The sequence below is a fragment of the Arvicola amphibius genome, chromosome 8, assembly GCF_903992535.2.
Source record: "Arvicola amphibius chromosome 8, mArvAmp1.2, whole genome shotgun sequence".
In the NCBI taxonomy this organism is placed as follows: Eukaryota; Metazoa; Chordata; class Mammalia; order Rodentia; family Cricetidae; genus Arvicola; species Arvicola amphibius.
The window spans coordinates 57,011,325-57,030,836 of record NC_052054.1 but is presented as its reverse complement, the minus strand read 5'-3'; the positions used below and the strand labels follow the sequence as shown (position 1 = coordinate 57,030,836).

The 19,512-nt window shown below is 36.4% G+C and overlaps 1 protein-coding gene across 1 annotated transcript in view; it reads right to left on the bottom strand.

Annotated features, from left to right (window-relative positions):
- Hace1 (HECT domain and ankyrin repeat containing E3 ubiquitin protein ligase 1) overlaps positions 1–19,512 on the bottom strand; it is a 109,554-nt gene that overhangs the window by 72,407 nt on the left and 17,635 nt on the right. The window contains 2 exon segments of the mRNA XM_038339898.1: positions 6,842–6,973; positions 15,337–15,412. Of these exon segments, the coding sequence (XP_038195826.1) occupies positions 6,842–6,973; positions 15,337–15,412 (208 nt within the window).

The following is a 19,512-nucleotide window of genomic DNA, read 5'->3' as shown; positions in this document are numbered from 1 at the left end:
ATTGAGGAGTGATGAAAGTAAGTACCGAGAAAACAAAGGTCCAGGGGCTACAGACATGGCTTAGAGGTTAAGACAAATGGCTGCTTTTCGAGAGAACCCAGGTTCCATTCTCAGCACCAACATTGAAGCTACAACAAACTCAAAACCCAGTCTTGAGGAGTTGATGCCTTCTTAGTGCACAAGGCATATATATATACATGAAAAATGCCCATATGGAAAGAGAAGGTTCACATGTACCTCAACCCTAACAACTCAAAAGCTAAGATATTAAAATATACTATTGTTTATATACATTACAGTTAAAACAATACAATGGTATAATAATATGAATAACTTTAGCATGTGCCCAGACACTGTACTAAGTACCTATCAATTCATTTAATATCTCCACTTCTGTAAGATATTCTGAATTCCAGAAAGGTAATTTATGTTCTATCACACAATAAAAACAGAGGTTAAAACCTAAGAACATCATCAAAATAATTATCCTATTTTCCAGGAAGTAAAAATTCCCACTTTTTTTATAAATTCATATTACTTCCTAGTTTTATCTTCATAAACTACATTAATTACAAAATGTGCTATTTACTTTTAAATGCCAACTTGCCATAACTTAGAATCACCTAGAAAGAGTCACAAATGACTGTTTTTACCACATTGGCCTGTGGAAATGTCTGTGATGGACTGTCTGAAATGCTAGTCCATTCAGGAAGACTCACCCAAGACACCATTTCATAGGCTAAGCCCATGAAATGTTAAACTGTTAAAGAGTGAGGAAAACTGGCTGAGTAACAAGCAAGCTGAATTGGCGCACTTCCCTCTGCTCTTGACAACAGAGACAGTGTGAGCTGATGTCTCTGGCTCCTGCTGCTATGACCTCCCTGAAGTAATGAGGATAACCTGGACTCACAAGCTGAACAAGCCACTTGTTCCCTTCAGCTGTTTTTGGTCAGGAAGTAAGTCATGTAAGTTAAAAAAGAGCATGCCAATGCACTAATCCTCCCCAGTGTCTATGAAGGAGTCAACTAGTGGTTAAGAACATTTGCTGCTCTTCCAAAGGACCTAAATTCACTTTGCAGCACCCACGCAAGCACCTATGAAACTATTAAAGGAGATAAGTTTTAAGCATTCACTTGTAGGTAAATATTGTCTACAAAAAAATGGGGAAACTACTCATTCTAACAGGAAGGAAAAGATGATTGATAAGAATATGAATGCAAAAAAGTCCTTTACTAATTCCCATAGCATTAAAGTGATTTAAAGGTCATCAACCACTAATCTTTTTTATTGTTTGCTGATCTTTTTCATGAAAGCTCTTAAAACATGAATGGGAATGACAGCTAAAACTCAATCAACTATTAATTCCATACCATAATAGAATCAAGAGCAAGAAAGTAACAGGTAATCATAAGATTTGTCAACCCTTTTCTGGAGCAAGTGTAAAGAAAGGGATCTAAGTACTCCTCACAACAGAGGCACCTCACAGCTCTCCCATCACCTTCCTGTAGAGCCTGACGGGGAGGTGAGCCTTCCAGAAGCCTTTATCATGCCTAATTAACAAACAAGTCATTCCCAGATAACTCAGTGACAATAGTCAATGATAAAGCAAAAGGCCTAACTGCATCAGCAAACTGTTTTCTTCCTAACAAACTATTCTCATGATCTAGAAGTGCAATATCAAGAAAAATAAAACCTACAAAAAATTACAGAGGTACCTGCTACCCAGCCTTACCAACATGCCAAGACTGTAAACAGTCTTGAAAATACTAAAAGTTAACACATTTCCAACTATGTAAATATGCTAGTGTGTACATAATAGACAAAACTCAGGTGGAGTGTTTACTTAATCAATACATCAGAGGTCTTGAAGCAAGGCTACTTAGAAATTTTCAGTCAATAAGCACAACATAATTAACAAAAAATAAATTTCTGATTTAATTTTTGAACCCCTAAATATTTTCAAAAACTAAGATTTTTAAGCAGATAAAATAAATCAGATATAATTATTTGTAGAAATAGAGATACCACTGCCAGTCAGTGGTGACAAGTGCCTTTAATCCCAGGACTGGGGAGGCAGAAGTAGACAGATCTCTGGACTCAAGGCCAGTCTGATCTACACAGTGGGTTCTAAGACAGTCAGGGCTAAAGACCAGAAAAGCAAAACAGCCAAGCCACTAGAGAGCTCTTACCTCTATGAAATCTTCAGACTGAAAGAGAGCGAGTTCCTATCTCATCCTGCCTTATATTCCTCTCTAGTGCTGGGATTAAAAGTATGCACCACCACCAGCAAGCTTCTATGGCTAACTAGTGTTAGCAACTGGGACTAAAGGTGTGTGCCACCACTGCATGCCTGTATAGCTGACTAGCGTGGCTGTTTTGGATTCTAATCTTCAGGCAAGCTTTATTTATTAAAATACAAATGATATATCACTACATTTTCCCATTTTTGTCTAAAATAAAAAAGGCTATAACTAATGTAAGAAAAACTATATATAGTAAGTACAATAAATATATGCAATATATACAGGCAATAAATACATCAATACTATCTAGTCCATTTGCATTTGACAAATTCAGAGAAAATACTCCGTTATCTATCCTATCTTGGTGAGTCCAAAGTCATGTACCTAATTTACTTTCTATCATAACTGCTTTCTGCTTCAGGTAAACAGGGAAAACTATAACTATCCTTCAACTCTTTCAGAGACCCAAAAATGAAATAATATTAACTGAGAAAGCAGGAAGTGCAAGCAAACGACTTTCAAAAAAAAGTGAGAAATGACAGAAACACCTATCTCTCTGGACAGTCACCCATGGTTCCTCTGCAACATTAGGACAACATTAGGGCATACATCTTTGGCCTAGAGGCCTAGCATATCTGACAGACATTTCTGTGAGGAGGGATATTCAGAAGGACTGCCCCTCTTTGTCTTGACAATGTTTGGCAGTCACTTTCTTTTGTGTCTTGCTTGTCCAATTAGGATAGCATATTGTCAGCAGTCGAGACAGGGGCATTTTCTTGCCCAGTGGCTTACTTTTGCTACAAGAAAAGTAAACACTATGTGAAGTTTCTTTGAAGACCATTTTCTTCTCTGAAGTAGATTGGTGCTGCCAGTAGCAGACATGTCTTACTGTCCAAAAAGGAAAAAAAAAAAAAAAAACCTATGCTATGCTATTAAAATATCTTAATAAATGTTGTATTCTGTAGAAAATAACATGTCTAAAACATATCTTTGTTTGACCTTGAAAACCTACCTAATGTGAAAAGTTTAATTATAATAAGTGATTTGCAACTAATCTGCATTTCCTTATTATCCTAAACAGTAAGTAATAAAACTTTCAAGAACTAGAAATTTGTATTACGTTGTTAAATGGCTTGTATAGTACAATACCTTGAACAAGAATAGAAATGTATGTACAGTATGCTCTAAAAAAAATTAACCTCAAATTTGAATCAATATATAAAATTTGTATACAATATAGAAAAGTCCAATCCAATGTAAAACCTTGAAAACTAGTAGTTGCTTTTAAAAAGTAAGATTCAAAAATCTACCTTTTTATCTTATTATATCTATATCCTCCTTTTTTCTGAATTTTTCTGAATTTTCTGAAATTTACTGAATTTCAGAGTAATTCAGTAAACTACCCTTTTATCTTATCATATCTATACTCTCTACCTTAAAAACAAGAACCTTTAATCTAATATATCCCTTGTTTAGCTTTTTTTCTGACCATAGCCAATAACAACTTGGCCAATAATAACCAATCCCCTGAACAATGACAAATATCCATAATCCGTTGAATAACAAAATAACCACACTCCCCACCTCTTGGGAATGTGAGCATCCTATTCTTAAATTTACATCCTACTGTCTGGGGGTGATGGTATCTTTAGGGGATCTTAAAAAGAAAAATTGGGGCTAATTGTCAAGTACTGGGAAAGGTAGCTGTATCATTTGTTGTTCAGTCTCTGCATAATGGGAAAGTGCAGGGTTTGTCTCAAGTCCTGGCTAGAGTTGTCTGTTAGGCTGTATTACATCAGCTAGTAACCTCAAAACTATTCTGAGCAGTTTGTAGTTAAACGCTGATATTTAGGTGGTGTTTTCTAGCTTAATTGTGTTATCATATTCTGGGAGGAATAGTTATTGTGGGGCCCCATCCTCCATATGGAGACTTCAAAGGTCACTGTTAGGCATTCTCATGGTTCACTGCAGAAAACTGAGAGAGACTCAAGCCAGTTTCTGTTGTTGCCCCTTCGGGGCGATTTTGTGCCTACCCACTGGCTTATGCCCCAACCTCAGGCCTAAACTCTTAATCGTGAAAAAAAATCTGTTTTTCAAGTCTTTTACCTTTTAGAAAAGTAGCATAAATCTGAAAAGGCATTTCTTGTCAAAAAGGCAAGAATACATATTTATTTGTATACTCTACAAAGCTTTTGAGTTCGGCATTTGTTCAGTTTTCATGAACTCCTGAGATTTACTCTAAAATGAAATTCAAGGGCAAATGTCACTGAATAATTATTATTATTATTTTGTTTTCTTCAATTTGAAGTAGCTAGTAAGATTTTTCAGAGATGTTTTAATATAGTTTCTTTCTCTAAAAAGTTTTATATTTTGTTCTATAAATACACATACACTAGCCAGATGTGGGTGGCATACACATTTAATCCAGCACTGGGAAGGCAGAGACAGAGGCACAGGCAGGTGGATCTCTGTTAGCTTGAGGCCAACCTGGTCTACAAAACAAGCTGCAGGACAGTGAGGTCTATTACAGAGAGAAACTCTGTCTTGAAAAAAAACAAAAACAAAAAGGCCATTTTAACTCACCACCCAAGAAAATCCACAGGAAGTTAACAGAGCATTTTAGACTCAATTACCTCAGGTTCACTATGAATCCTCTGGAAATTCAATCATTCTATGACTATGAGGAATTCTCCATTATTTTATAATGCTTGCTTTAGGATGTAAACCATATGGGATACTGTTATACCATCTAATTTTCAATAACTTTATAAGGCAATTCTAAATTTTTAATATAATCTCCAAGTATATTTTAAACCAAGATTTTCTTACTAACCCTTGTTTCTACACTAGCTTCAAACAGCTGAAGTTAGCTTCTGTGAGTTTCTTCCAATTATAACACCTGGGGTTCCTAAGCAAATATAAGGTTTACAAGTCTTAGTGACATTCTGTTCGTCTGGTAGGTTCTTTTTCCTATCTCTTGAAAGCTGTAAGTGATTCATTTTCTAATATGCAGTAGTTCCTCTAAAACGCAGCCCACTGGGACTGGGCACACAGCTCAAGCAATAAGTCTCTAGGTTTGAGCTCTGGTAACATAAAGGGAGGGGGAAAAAGCTGAGTCGCTTAAATCAAGATACTTCATTTTTTTTTCACGTCATATTTTTAAAACCAATAATATTGATGGGAGAATGAAAGAAATAATGAACTAGTGAAAAGAAATGCTACTTGAAAATGCTTAGATATTTTTCTGACGATCAAAGCAAAAAAATCTACAGATGAACAAAGGTATTCAGAAGATATTCCAAGAAAAAGAAGATCTTCCATCTCTCTTTTCCCAAGCCCTTGTTAAACACAAGCTAACCTCAGCCTCACCACCTTAAAGAATGCCAACATCCTGTGAAAAACAGAAAGGTGTGTGACACAGCCTGTAATCCTAGCTCCTGGGACGCACGGACAGGCAAATCACTGGGCTCAGAGGTCAGTCAGCCTAACCTACTCAATGATACTTCAGACCAATGAAAGACCCTAACTCCAAGTAAAATAAAACAGGATGGTACGACACTCAAGGCTGTGCACACTCATGCATGCACACACAAAAACAGAAATCTAGATCCCAATATTATCTCCCAACAAAAGACATAAGACTGAGAGTTGGCACAAAATAAATCAACAGATTGTGACCTGGGCACAGTAGCCATGCCTGCATCCAAGCACTCAGGAGACAGACTAAAGATTTAAGTTCAAGATCAGCTTGCTCTACATAGGGAGCTCCCTGCCTGCCAGGGCTACATAGTTAGTCCATCTCAAAAAATAAAACAAAATAAATGAAAGTATGCACCTATAAGATGTACATGTAAGTTTTTTCTTTTAGTAGTGACTTATTTTCAGCTTATCTTGTTATGGTTATTGCTAGTTAGCAAGTAAAGACATTACATTCATCATCGAGGTTAAATGTGAAAGAAAAATCTTAGCATAAAGGAAACAGTAAAGACAGTAAAACAAAAAATCTATAACTGTAAGCTCTCTATCTTTTTATATAAAGCAGCAGTTTCCTAATGAAAAAGCTATTTTTAATTAAATGTCTAGACAACAACAGGAAAGTTAACACCACAGAACAAATGCAGGGTTACAGAAATCTGCAGAAAGTTACTTCCACCAGGTGGAGAAAATAGAAACTAGGATAACAGAGCTGGAAATCTTACAAGGCAGTATCAATATTCGCCTTACTCACTGATTTCATAATTAACACTTAATAATAAAAAATGGAAAAGGTACTTGTTAAAGCTGACTAAACATAATTGCTTAATACCTGTAAAGTCATACTTTTATTATATAAAGATATATTAAAAGACAGTCATTTATTAAAAACAGAATCAGAAATAAAATCAAAATTTTAACTATTTTGAGCAAAGGCAAAAAGCACTATTTTCTATTGTCTCTGCCCAAATAGAATGTTAGTCAGAAGGCCATACAAAATAGAAAACAGTATTTTCCTATAATGCTGCATATTCCCAAATATGCAAAATGAAAAACTTCTCAAGAGTTCAAGATTTTAATCCAAATACATGCACTTCCTTTACCATCTTCATGGAGGAATTTACCGTTTTGTGCCCATTCTGGCAGGCTACATGTAGTGCTGTCTGCCCCATTGCATCCTCAACGTCCACGTCACTGACATGCTGCACAAGGTCATGGAGGAGTTCTGTCCGCCCATTCACAGCCAGCCAGTGTATCTGCGAAGCCATTTCATTATTAGCATTTGTGCAGTGGAGTTTCCTTAAAAGTCAGTACATAAAAAATACTATTTCTCTGTTGAGCACAATATTCAAAGAATACTGTAAAAAATTTTTTTTCCTGCTTTTAAATGAGAAAAACAATGCATCAAGACATTAGCTATACCATGAAGTACTACAAACTCAAGAACTGAAGGATTCAAAAAAGTATCCTCGGCTTAGATCACCAAATACTTTGTTTCTTGGATGACTCTAGCCTAAACACAGCTGTTGCTAGAGAAAACAGGTTAGTATTCTTTCTTTTCCAGAAGCAAATGGATATTCAAATAAAACATACTTCCTGTAGTTATGAACAACAAATATATCCTACACTAATAATAAAATACACAAGAATAATTTTTAAAAGAACTATAAAATACCTATAATACCACTAAAAGACAATGTTAAATTTCCAATTAGGAAGAATGGAGGAAGCTAGGGAACAAACCTGTGACTGCAGCACTGGTATGAAGGGGCAGAAGATCAGGAAATGAAAACCAACCTTAGCCACACAGTAAATTAAAAGAAACCCAGTGTCAGGAACATGTCTTTAATCACAGCACTGGGAAAGGAGAGGCTGACGGATCTCTGAGTTCCAAGCCAGCATGGTCTACACAGTGATTTCCAAGACAGCCCTGATTTCCTGAGAAAGTTTGTCTCAAAAAAGGAAAGAAAGGAATCCTGTCTCAAAAAGGATTGTTCCTGTTTGTGTTTGCTGCTGCTGTAATAAAATGCTGGCCTAAACCAACTTGCAGTGGAAGGGGTTATTTGGCTTACCGTTCCACATTACAGTCCAACCACTGAAGGAAGTCAGGACAGGAACCCAAGCAGAAACCTGGAGGCAGGAACTCATCCCAGACCATAGATGAATACTGCTTACTGGCCTGCTTCCCCTGGCTTGCTCATCTACCTTTCTATACAGCCCAGTGCTACCTACTCAGGGACAGTACCATCCACAGTGGGCTGAGCCCTCCACATCAATTACTAACCAAGAAAATGTTGGACCTCATCAATACACAAGGAAACAAAGGCAACTAAGGAAAACTGGAAGCAGCAGAGGTGGTCTTCCCCAGAGCAGCACAGAAATAAGCTGTCCAATGCCAAATAATCAGTCCTAAAACATGCACACAAGTAACACTCCAGTGACTGAACAGGTGTGTATGTATGTGCATGCGCATGTATGTCTGTATATTCTTTAGACACTGTACTCATATATACACATAATTATTTTATTTTAATCTTTTAAGAAAAAAGAAGAAACAAAATGTCTCCTCTGGCATGCCCACAGTCGTCTGATGGAGGCAAATCCTTAAATGAGGGTCTTTCTTGCCAGGTGATTAGGATTTGTGTCAAGTTGACAGAAATTAACAATATGGTTCAAATGTTCATATTAAACTCCTGCTTGGCATATATATATATATATGCTCCAAGTTCAATACTCAGAACTAAAAATCGAGATGGGAAGCAGACAATTTCAGACTGGGTGTTTTATACAGTTTTCACTTAACTTTTTCCCATTACAAACATTAGGATACACTTCCCTGTCTTCAAAGTGCAAACTGATTACATATCTATCAGCTTTAACACAACTGCACTAAAACAGCAGTAAAAGCGCAGTTCTGAAGGAACCTGCCCATCAAGACAAGGGAGAAACACAAGTTTTGAAGCTGGAAAGCATGTATTACATTTTATCTTGTCAGGTAATATTTATTGTCATGCCAGAACAAAAAACAGAATCCTAAGTAAAAGCAAAAGCTAAGTAAGGCATGTGAGGGGACTGGAGAGGTAGCTCAGTGGTTAAAATCACATAATGCTTCTGCAGAGCAACTGAATCCAGTTCTGAGCACCCACATGGTAGCTCACAAGCATTGAAAATCCAGTTCCAATGGATCTAATGCCTTTTTCTAGTCTCCAGAAGGGACCAGACATACTAGCAGATAGAACATTAATACAGATAAAATAAAGAGACAAGAGAACCCCTAAAAGGCTCCAGAATTGGTAGTTAAGCAGCATGGGCCTCCTGAGGTAGAAGACAGAACATACTTCACATCACAAACACATCAGCTGAAAATGTGTTCAAGACAACTTCGGACTCTCAGATCCCTACAACTTACCAACCTGACAAGGACAGAAAAAGCCCCTCATTAATCTTACAAAATACAGAAAACAGAGTTGAAATCTAAGAAATTTGTAAATTACAGACTAAGCACATGAGGTTAAGAACACATGACACAATTTAAATCCTAAACACTGACTGAGACGCTGGAACATTCTTCCCTACCAGCACCCAGAGTGAGAACACCTTCCTGAGAGTTTCTCTGAGGAAAGTGACGGCTTGGGGTTAACAGACTAAGGGAAGCAGCAGCAAGGGAAGGTTCTAGGCAAATCCCAACTGATCACCCACACTGCCGCCTCTGGGAAGCAAACAGGAATGCAGACAAGGCTTTCAAACTGCTTTCCCATGCATCTAATTTGAAAGATAACACATAAAGCAACAAAAATAAAAACTGAAAGTAAATGGAAAATAGAACTATAAATATTGTAAAAAAAAACTTCTTTTAATACTCTCAGAGAGAAAACACACAGACTGTACCCTTAAAAACAAGAATGGTATACTAATTTTTTTAAAAAAAAATATTTATTTATTATGCATACAATATTCTGTCTGTGTGTATGCCTTCAGGCCAGAAGAGGGCACCAGACCCCATTACAGATGGTTGTGAGCCACCATGTGGCTGCTGCAGTGCTCTTAACCTCCGAGCCATCTCTCCAGCCCGGCATACTAATTTTTTAAAAGAAAAGTGTAAAAAAAAAATTCAGAACTCAATACTGTGGCAGGAATATGCAACCTCAAAAGGAAATTCAAAGGGATATGTTAAAGAAGTCTCTCACAAGTCGGGGGGTGGTGGCACATGCCTTTAATCCCAGCACTAAGGAGGCAAAGGCAGGCAGATCTCTATGAGTTCGAGATCAGCCTAATCTACAAAGTGCATTCCAGAACAGTCGGGACTGTTTCACAGAGAAACCCTCTCTCAAAAAACAAAAAAAAAAAAAACAAAAAAAAAAGGAAGAAAAAAAAGAAGTCTCCCACAAAGTGCACAGAAAGAAATGGAGAAACAATAGAAAAAGTGGTACTTGACAGAAACTGATCCTCTGAGAGGCTTGCTTTCCAAACAAGAAAGTTAGGGACAGGGATAAGGAAAGCAAAGTCATAATTAATAAAAAGTTCTCCTGAGTTCCCATTACATGAGTTTCTAGGTTAATAGTGCCTGAGTATTACCAAACAAATGGATAAAACATAGAAACAAGACATAGTGAAATTTTAAAATGCTCAGGACAAAGTAGATTGATTATATTTTTAGAAAGAAAAAAATAGCTTTTATATTAAGAATCAAGAAACAAAATGCCACCACAGTAAACTGGAAGACAACAAAGCAGCACTCTGAAAATACTCAGGGAGAACAATGATGTCCAACCTAGAATTTTATTGTGAATTATCAGTAAAATAACAAACTAATTCAGAGCCATATTCAGACATGCCAGATGGCAACAAATTTACCACTCACTGATTTCCTCAGAAGATACAAGCAAAGAAAGAGAAAGAAGAGGGAAGTCTCGATACTGATGAGGAAGAGGAGGCACTCTGAAAGACCAGGCAGTGGACCTAGAAACCAGTCAACTGGGCACACGCAGGACAGAAATTCCTGTAAGACATTTCCTTAAGACTATCAGGAATATGAATCCTGAGTGCACTTTAGAAAGATCAATAAAAACAGGCCAGAGAGAGACACCCTGTCTCGAAAATAAATAAATACACAGATAAATGGATAGCAAAGTCTCAAAATGATAAAAGATCAAAAAAATAAAGTTGATATCTGAAAAGAGTAAAACTATCTCTAGTCACAGGTTACATTGTCTATGTGGAGAACGCCAATGAATCCATTAAAAAAAAACCTAGAACTAAGTTAGACTTCAGCAAGACTGTAGAATATAAATATGTGTGTGTGTGCGCGCACACACACACTTTTGCAGAAAGTCAAGGAGATGGCTTAAAGGGTAAAAACACTTGCTGTGACAGCTCCAGACCATGAGTTTTGTCCCAAAACCTAGAGAAAAAGACAGGTGTGGTGGTAGACATTTGTGAACCCAGCACTCCTATGGAAGTCAGAGACCTGAAAATCTCGAAGCTCACAAAGCAGCAGAAATAAGAAAGGCCCTCCCAGCTGGACCAGAATCTATCTTTTTGAAACCTATTTCCTTGCTCAGCCTAGACACAGGAGGAGGGCCTTGTTCCTGCCTCAAAGTGGTGATGGGACAGACTTTTCATTGACTCCCCATTTGAGGCCATACTCTCTCTAAGGAGCAGATGGGGTGGGGTGAGGAAAAGGTGGGAGTAGTGGGATGAGGGAAGGGAAGGAGAACTGGGATTGATATGTAAAACTAAAAAGTAAAATTTAAAAATGAAAGAAAGAAATCAAAGGCCTAATGAGTAAGTCTAACGTAATATCAATCACATCCAAGTACTTCTGTAGGCACAAACCAAAACAACTAATGCAATCTTCACACACACACACACACACACACACACACACACACACACACACACACACACAAGCGCGCGCAGGAAGAATTACTCTTCTAATATTAAGACTTACTACATACAGTAATAATAATAACATACCTACATTAATAAAAAAATCAAAGCTGTGTGGTACAGGCAGAGAAGCACAGGCATCAAAGAAAAATAATAATAATAATAATGATAATGATAATAATAATAATTATTATAAACCTACAGTAATAAGAATCAAGGATCAAGGCTGTGTGGTATGGGCAGAGAAGCATATGAATATATTAACACAACTAATACACAGCCTAGAAAGGAATACACAAATATACCCAGATGAATTTCTGAGGAAGACACAAAATCAATTTCATGAAGAAATAAATGCATACAGTGTTTGTCTGTCTGTCTGTTTGTTTGTGAGACAGGGTTTCTCTGTGCAAAGTCCTGACCCGGCCTGGAACTCACCCAGTAAACCATGCTGGCCTTGACCTCAGAGATAAGACTCCCACTCTGCCTCTGGAGTGCAGAATTAAAGGTGTATGCCACCACACCCAGCTATAAATACATAGATGAATTATGGATAGACTATAACCATTCAACAATAGTGGAACAGAACATTCACTCACAGACAAAAATATTGAGCCTCAACCCAAGCTTCATAATTCATAAAAATATTAAATGAAACTTCAGATGTAGAAAAAGTACAACTATTAATACTTTCAGGGAGAAAAAAACCTTCAATATTTAGAGCTAGGCAAAGAGTTTCTAAAATTGCTATCAAAAGCATGATGTACAAATTGAAAACCCTGTCGAAATTAAAATCTTTTACTCCTCCTGTGACCCAGTGTAATGTCACACGCCTGTCACTCAGTACCTGGGAGGCTGAGGCAGGAATACGCTGAGTTTTAGGGCAGTCTGAACTACATAATGAAGCTGTCTCTAAAAGAACCCTATTAAGTATTTGAAAGGGCAAACTAAATATTTAGAAAAATACTTGCAAATGACATATCTAATGAAGCACTGCTCTCAGGGCTGGAGAGATGGCTCGGCGGTTAAGAGCACTTGCTGCTCTTTCAGAGGTCCCAGATTCAATTCCCAACATCTACATGACAGCTCACAACTGTCTCTAACTCCCGTTACAGGGGATTCAATGCCCTCTTCTGACGTTAGTGGACGCTGCATGCATGTGGTACACAGACAAACATGGCAAGTATGCAAGCAAAATACCCATACACATAAAACTGGCAATGATACCTCTATAGCTAACAGATAGTGTGCTTTTTTTTTTTAAAGCAAGCAAGAAACCCAGTATCTTCATTCCTAAGCATTTATCCTAAGGAAATATAACCTATACATTACCACATGTTTCTGTCAGTTTTACTGATAATATCCAAAAACCCAAAAGACTCCAGTGTCTTTTAAAAGTTGAGGAGGTTGAAGGGCAGCATAGACACTGTGCAATTCTATCCAGCATTATAAAGGAACAAACTTTTGATATACACAACAGCCAAATGGATATCCAGGGAATTAACCCAAAATGAGCCAAGCCTAAAAGCATCAATACAATAGAATCTGTTAATTAACATCCTTGGAATGGCAGAATTGTAGAAACGAGGCGTGATGAAGGGTGGCCAAGGGCTGGGCATGGTGAGTGAAGGAGATGGAAAAGGACGGTGAGGAAAGGGTAACACACGAATATTTATGGGACTATAAATCTTGAAACTATGACTGTGGTAATAATCACATGAACACAGGCCATAGTACCACACAGAACTCAGTTCATATGAACACATGCAAATGAAACTGAAGAAGCCTCAGTCAGATGGACTGAATCAGCATCCTCGCCACAGGACCATATTATAGTGTTATAAAATGTCCAGAAAACTGGTGGAAATGTGACAGGATCTCTACAGACCTGCAGTCTATAATTACCTCAATATTTTAAAAATAATTATCAACCATAGAACAAAATGCTAAGCAAGGAAAAAAAGTAACTACAGCAAATTCTTAGCACAGATATGCATTGTGCTAAATATGCACTAAAATTACACTGACTGTATTGAAAGGACCTGAAAAATGTGCTTATAAATGAAGAAATGAATGGGAAAATGGAAAAAATAGATTTATCTCCAAATGTTAAGTGGTGATGTCTAAAACCAAAATGATCACTACCATGCATTGTTCAAATATAGAGACACATACACAGCTTCCAAATCTACTGAAAGAGAAAAGAATTTCCTAAGGAGATAGGAGGCTTAGACTGGGAATTTAAAGGAGAAATTTAAAGGCTTTCCTTATGAGAAGCCTTGCAAAAAATCATTTTAGGAAGATGCATCACTATTTTTTTAAATAAAATTTTAAAAAATTAAAAATTAAACTTTTTCTATTCTATCTTCCTTAAAGTTCAAGAATGAAGAAAATTTTGCAGACACAAAATTATGCAATTAAAATATGATAGCCATCAACATTTTAGCTTGCCTCAATTTACCATCCTAAAGAAAGAAAGATCTATGTCAGTTCTAAGGTATTATAACTCTATGGCGCATATCACATCTCTAAGCATTCTGAATTCTGAATGCAAGATTACCTTATGAGTGATGCTAATATAGACAAATAAGGATTTTTCACAGGAATTACAGATTCTGTTCATGATTGGGCCCACTCTATACTAAGCCACTAACAGAATACTTCAACTCTCAGGGAAGCTTTCTCTTATGCCATACATTAAAAAAAAAAAAAAAAGATGTAATAAAAGCCAGGCATGATAGGACACATGTGAAATCCCAGCACACAGGAGCTGAGACACTTTCTGCTATGTCTTCACTACAGTGATCACATTATTTTATCTCTACTTCAAAAATAAATACTACTATCACTTCTCGGCCTTTTGGCTAAGATCAAATGTAAAAATAAATACTACTAAATAAATTATAATTACTTGATAAAAATCGTGTGATTTTTAATAATCCCTTTAGCAGTATCCAATACCATTTCCCAGTATGTAAATCAAAAGTATGCTAACTTATTTTTGCAAGGAAAATGATAACAGCAATGGATTTTGAAAACTAATGGTTTAAATAAAGCAAACCTGAAAGGATATGGATGCTAATAGTGGTTATCTGAGTACAGAGTATACAGAGTGATGCTAATAGTGGTTATCTGAGTACAGAGTATACAGAGTGATGCTAATAGTGGTTATCTGAGTACAGAGTATACAGAGTGAACTCTCATTCCATTTGTTACCAAAGGCCATAATGGAAAACAGCTCTTGTATAATGAACTTGCAAAATACTTTCTTTCTTTGTTTGTTTATTTGTTTGTTTGCTTTGTTTTTGGTTTTTTGAAACAGCATTTCTCTATGTAATCCTGGCTATCCTGGAACTCACTATGTAGAGCAGATTGGCCTCAAACTCAAAATCACAGAGCTCCAACTACTTCTGCCTCCCAAGTGCTGGAATTAAAGGTGTGTGAAACCATGCCCAGCCCAGCTGGTAATACACTTCAAAAGAAAACCTTCCCTAAAAGTCCATGACAAAAACTACAGGAATAAGGCTTCAAAGTAAACGAAAATTATAAATTTAAAGACAAGATGAACATGGTAAATACTACCTTTCTTAATAAACTCACTGGATACCTCACAAGAACTTTACAGAAGTAACTTGTACAAACACTTGTACTATAATTTGCACTAACAGCACATTCACCATTATTTTCCAGAGTTTTTTTTTAAATCTCAGATGAAACTGATACCACGTACTGCTGTAAGGCCTTCATTATTACAAATGTTGACATCCGCACTGTACTCCAGTAATTTACTCATGCATTTCTTCTGTCTGAAAAGAAAAAAAAGACAGTAATGGATAACTAAGACGGGAAACATACAAATGACATGACAGTTATTCAACTGTAATACGACACACAACCAGTATTAGATCACAACTACCAGAATTAGATAATACCTCCATCCACAACTTCACTACAGCTCCAATATGTAAGTGAGTACTACTTTAAAATAAAAGGAAAAACTGTTTCTATGACCCAAATGACAGATTAAAGAAAAACTACAATCCATTTTTCATTTCACTTGGACAAATTATCATCCAAACTTCTGAGGAATTTCTAGTCTTGACTAAATAAAAGAAATTATTAGAAATGTCTAGCTTTGGCTAACCAAATGGAGTAATAATCTTCATCTGACATATAAGAAGATACACAATGGACAAGGAAAAATACTATACTGTTGTATCCCTACTTTCGTGATTGTAAAATGTTTAAAATACTAAAACAGATTGTAAACAAAAAAACAGGCTGGAGATAGAACACGGTGGTGAAGCAATTGCTTAGCATGTTTGAAACCCTGGGTTTGATCCCCCGTAAGATTAAAAAACATCATCGGAGGCTTGGTAAAATGCATATTTATGTACCCCTCTCTACCCACAATTTTTAAAAATTATGTTATGTGGTAAATATATCTAACATACAATTTATCATATTAATCATTTTGTTTGATGAACTGACTGATTCTTTAAAAGGGTCTCAATACACAGCCCTTGCTGGATGGCCTGGAATTCACTCTGTAGCCAGTCTGGTCTCCAACTCAGAGATATGCTGCCTCTACCTCCTAAGTACTAAGACTAAAGGCATGCCCAGCTCATCTTAACAATTCTTAAGGGTACAGATCTATATGGCACTTTAATTATCATAATGTCTTCTAAGATTGAAAACTATTCTGTTATCTGTATATACTAAGCTTTTCTCATCCACTCATCAGTTGACAGGCACTTGGCTACTCCACATCTGACCATTATACACACTACTGATAAACATATAATGACAAAAAAAATTGGACTTTGTTTTTGATTGAGTATTTCTAGACATGAAAAGGCTAGATCATACAGCAATCCTACTTTTAAATTTCGGGGGCTCTATCACACTGTTCTTCACAGCAGCTTTACCTAATCTTACATTGCCACCTACATGGGCTCCAATTTCTCCACAGCCTGGCCAACGTCTTGTTTCACCATTTTATAGTGGAGCTGGTAACTCATTAGTTCTCCATTTCCCAACTACTGATGCTAAGCATCTTCTCAATGTACTCAATGAACTTTGTGTGGCCTTTAATAGGTGTCTACTCAAATAAGTCTTCTGTGCTTCTGAACTACCTACCCACTTCATTTTATAACTTATCCAATCCTAGTTACTATCTAATATTTATCTTAAATTCACCTTCATTAAGAATACCTGCTCAAGATTTCTGTGAACTAAACAGAACCACATACTTTCTAAAGATTCATTTTCTATTGGTATCCCTCTGGCAATCTACTTAGGAGACAGACAGACAGATAGCTAATATATATTCAGCACTGAATTGAAGAGCTATGATATAACCTGTGACATGAAGCTATTTATAATCTAATTAAATAAGTCATAATATAGTATATCATGTATGTATTATATGATGGATACAGTATTATCATACAGTACTATACCAAACACAATATATGGCATACAGAGTACATAACAGATTTACTCAACTAGTTCAACAACTTTTTGTGTCATGTTTAATCATGTTAGTGGTAACATAGCAAGTAATACAGAAAATCCTACTAAAACTTTATCTAAAGTATTAATAAACATTCAACCTGAGAGTAAATAGCTAGCACAGTAAAGCTACTTTTTTTTTTTTTTTTTTTTTTTGGTTTTTCGAGACAGGGTTAGTAAAACTACTTTTTTGTTTTGATTTTTTGCTCTTGAAACAAAGTTAAATATTATTTAAAAATATGCATTATACTCAAAGAAAAATAAAGCTGTGAATAAATGCTGAAGTTTACATTTATTCTTACAAGTTTTATCTAAAACATTGTTATTAAAAATCTTAGAAATTCATAATGAACATCTGAAAGTGCGACAGTGTCTTTTCTATATAACATTCCATATATAACATCTGCTGAGTGATAGTGTCTTCCATATATAACAAGGAAGCTACATCTAGGACCTACCAACAATATGACTGCCTAAATAAGACCAGCGTAGCACCAACACCAGTAGGCATGACAATGTGCATGGGAAATTCCACAGTCTCACCCCAGATGAAGAGCTACAGGTGGTCAGTGCCTGCTGAGAGAGAACCAGGCTCCTAAAGAGGTGAGTACCCATAAAGACCACAAGTGATCAGCACTGAACAAACATGCATACAGTAAAGCAAAATAAACTCAGTAAATGTACTGAGTTTGCTCACAAAACTTTCTTAGAGCCTGATCCAGGACTAGTTACTATTAAATACATGTATGTATATATTACATATACATATATTCATACGTACAACAATAATAATTAAGAGATCATGAATTTATTAAGGGAACAGGAGGAATTGGAGGGGAAAGAGAAGGGATGGGAATGATGAAGATATAGTGTTCATGTACGAAATTCTCAAAATAATAAAATTGTTGTAGGATAATTTTTTGCACACACTATCAAGATGTGTCTCTGCCAAAGCACCTTCTGAATGGTTTAATAAAGAGCTAAATAGCCAATATCTAGCAAGAGACGATAGGAGAGACTTCCCACCAAAGATATGAACTCTGGGAAGGAATCAGAGGGGCGGAGATCCACCAGAGAGATGCAAAGGAAGTTGGATGTATACTATATTGAGGAGAGGTAACGAGCCATGTGACAGAGCATACATTAACACAAATGGGTCAATTTAAGTTATGCGAGCTAGTTGAGAACAAGCCTAAGCTAAGGTCAATCTTTCATAATAATAAGTTTCCATGCCATTATCTGAGAGCTGGTGTTCCAAAGAAAGTTCAACTACGGTTATTAAATTAAAGAAAAAAAATTCTGTTCCAAATGTACACTTATGACTATGTCCATCCAGATGGAGTTTTAAAATCAATTTAGAAAACCATTGGCACAGCTTTAAAACAAGCAGTCAGGTGGAAATGGGCCAGGGAAACAGACCTGAGAAAGCATTTAAGGCAGGCTGGTTGAAGAAAAGTAACAACCTCTAATGTTCTCCCTTTCAAACACAAATCACAGAAGATACAGGGCAAGATGACAAAAATTTATTGTGCCTTTCTTATTTAATAACCACTATTACTACTTTCCAGTCTCTGTCAAAACAACCGCACAACTGAGCAGCTCTTTTGCCAAGATTTACAACTAAAATACTGATGCAAGTTTGTTCTTTATGAACTCATAATTTACCCTCCAAATACTCTTAAAATCATGCTTCAAACCTGACTAATCTGTAACCTACAGATAAATGATACTTTCAAAGTCTTTCCTTTTAATATTTCATATAATTGGGAGTAGGTTGGGTCTCCTACCTAAAGAAACAATGATTTTCTTGTGCATATACTTCAACAATTATAGGAAGCGTCTAGTGGTCTAAATGACACAGAGCGCTAAAACAGATTAATGGGACTTTTATTAGAAAGGAGATTTGGGCATGAAGGCTCTCACCTACAATCCTGCCACTCAGGAGACTGATGCAAGAGAACTGCTGAAAATTCAAGCCAGCCTGAGCTACAAAGACCTTATGTTTAAAAGGGAGTGGGGGACAATACATGGCAACACTAATGGCGACAGGAGAAATACGAAAGCTAAAGCAGACCAACAGGCATATACTATCCATCTCACAGCAACAGCTGACGAAGCAAAAGAAAGCAAAATAAACCAGCCAAAAAGACAAAATTCTCGCATGATTTATACTTCAACATGGACAAATTTAACTGCAATTATAGTATAAAGCTATTTCTGAAAATGCAAGTGCCTCCAGAAGTACTGAATACTCAGTCATTTATCAGCCACTTAGTAAACACTTCCATATTAAACAAGGCAGCCATTCAATAAGAAATAAAAGTTAAGATATTTACTGAATGTCACGGTATTCTTGGTAGACATAGGGAGTCTGCACTTTCTCATCTTGCAG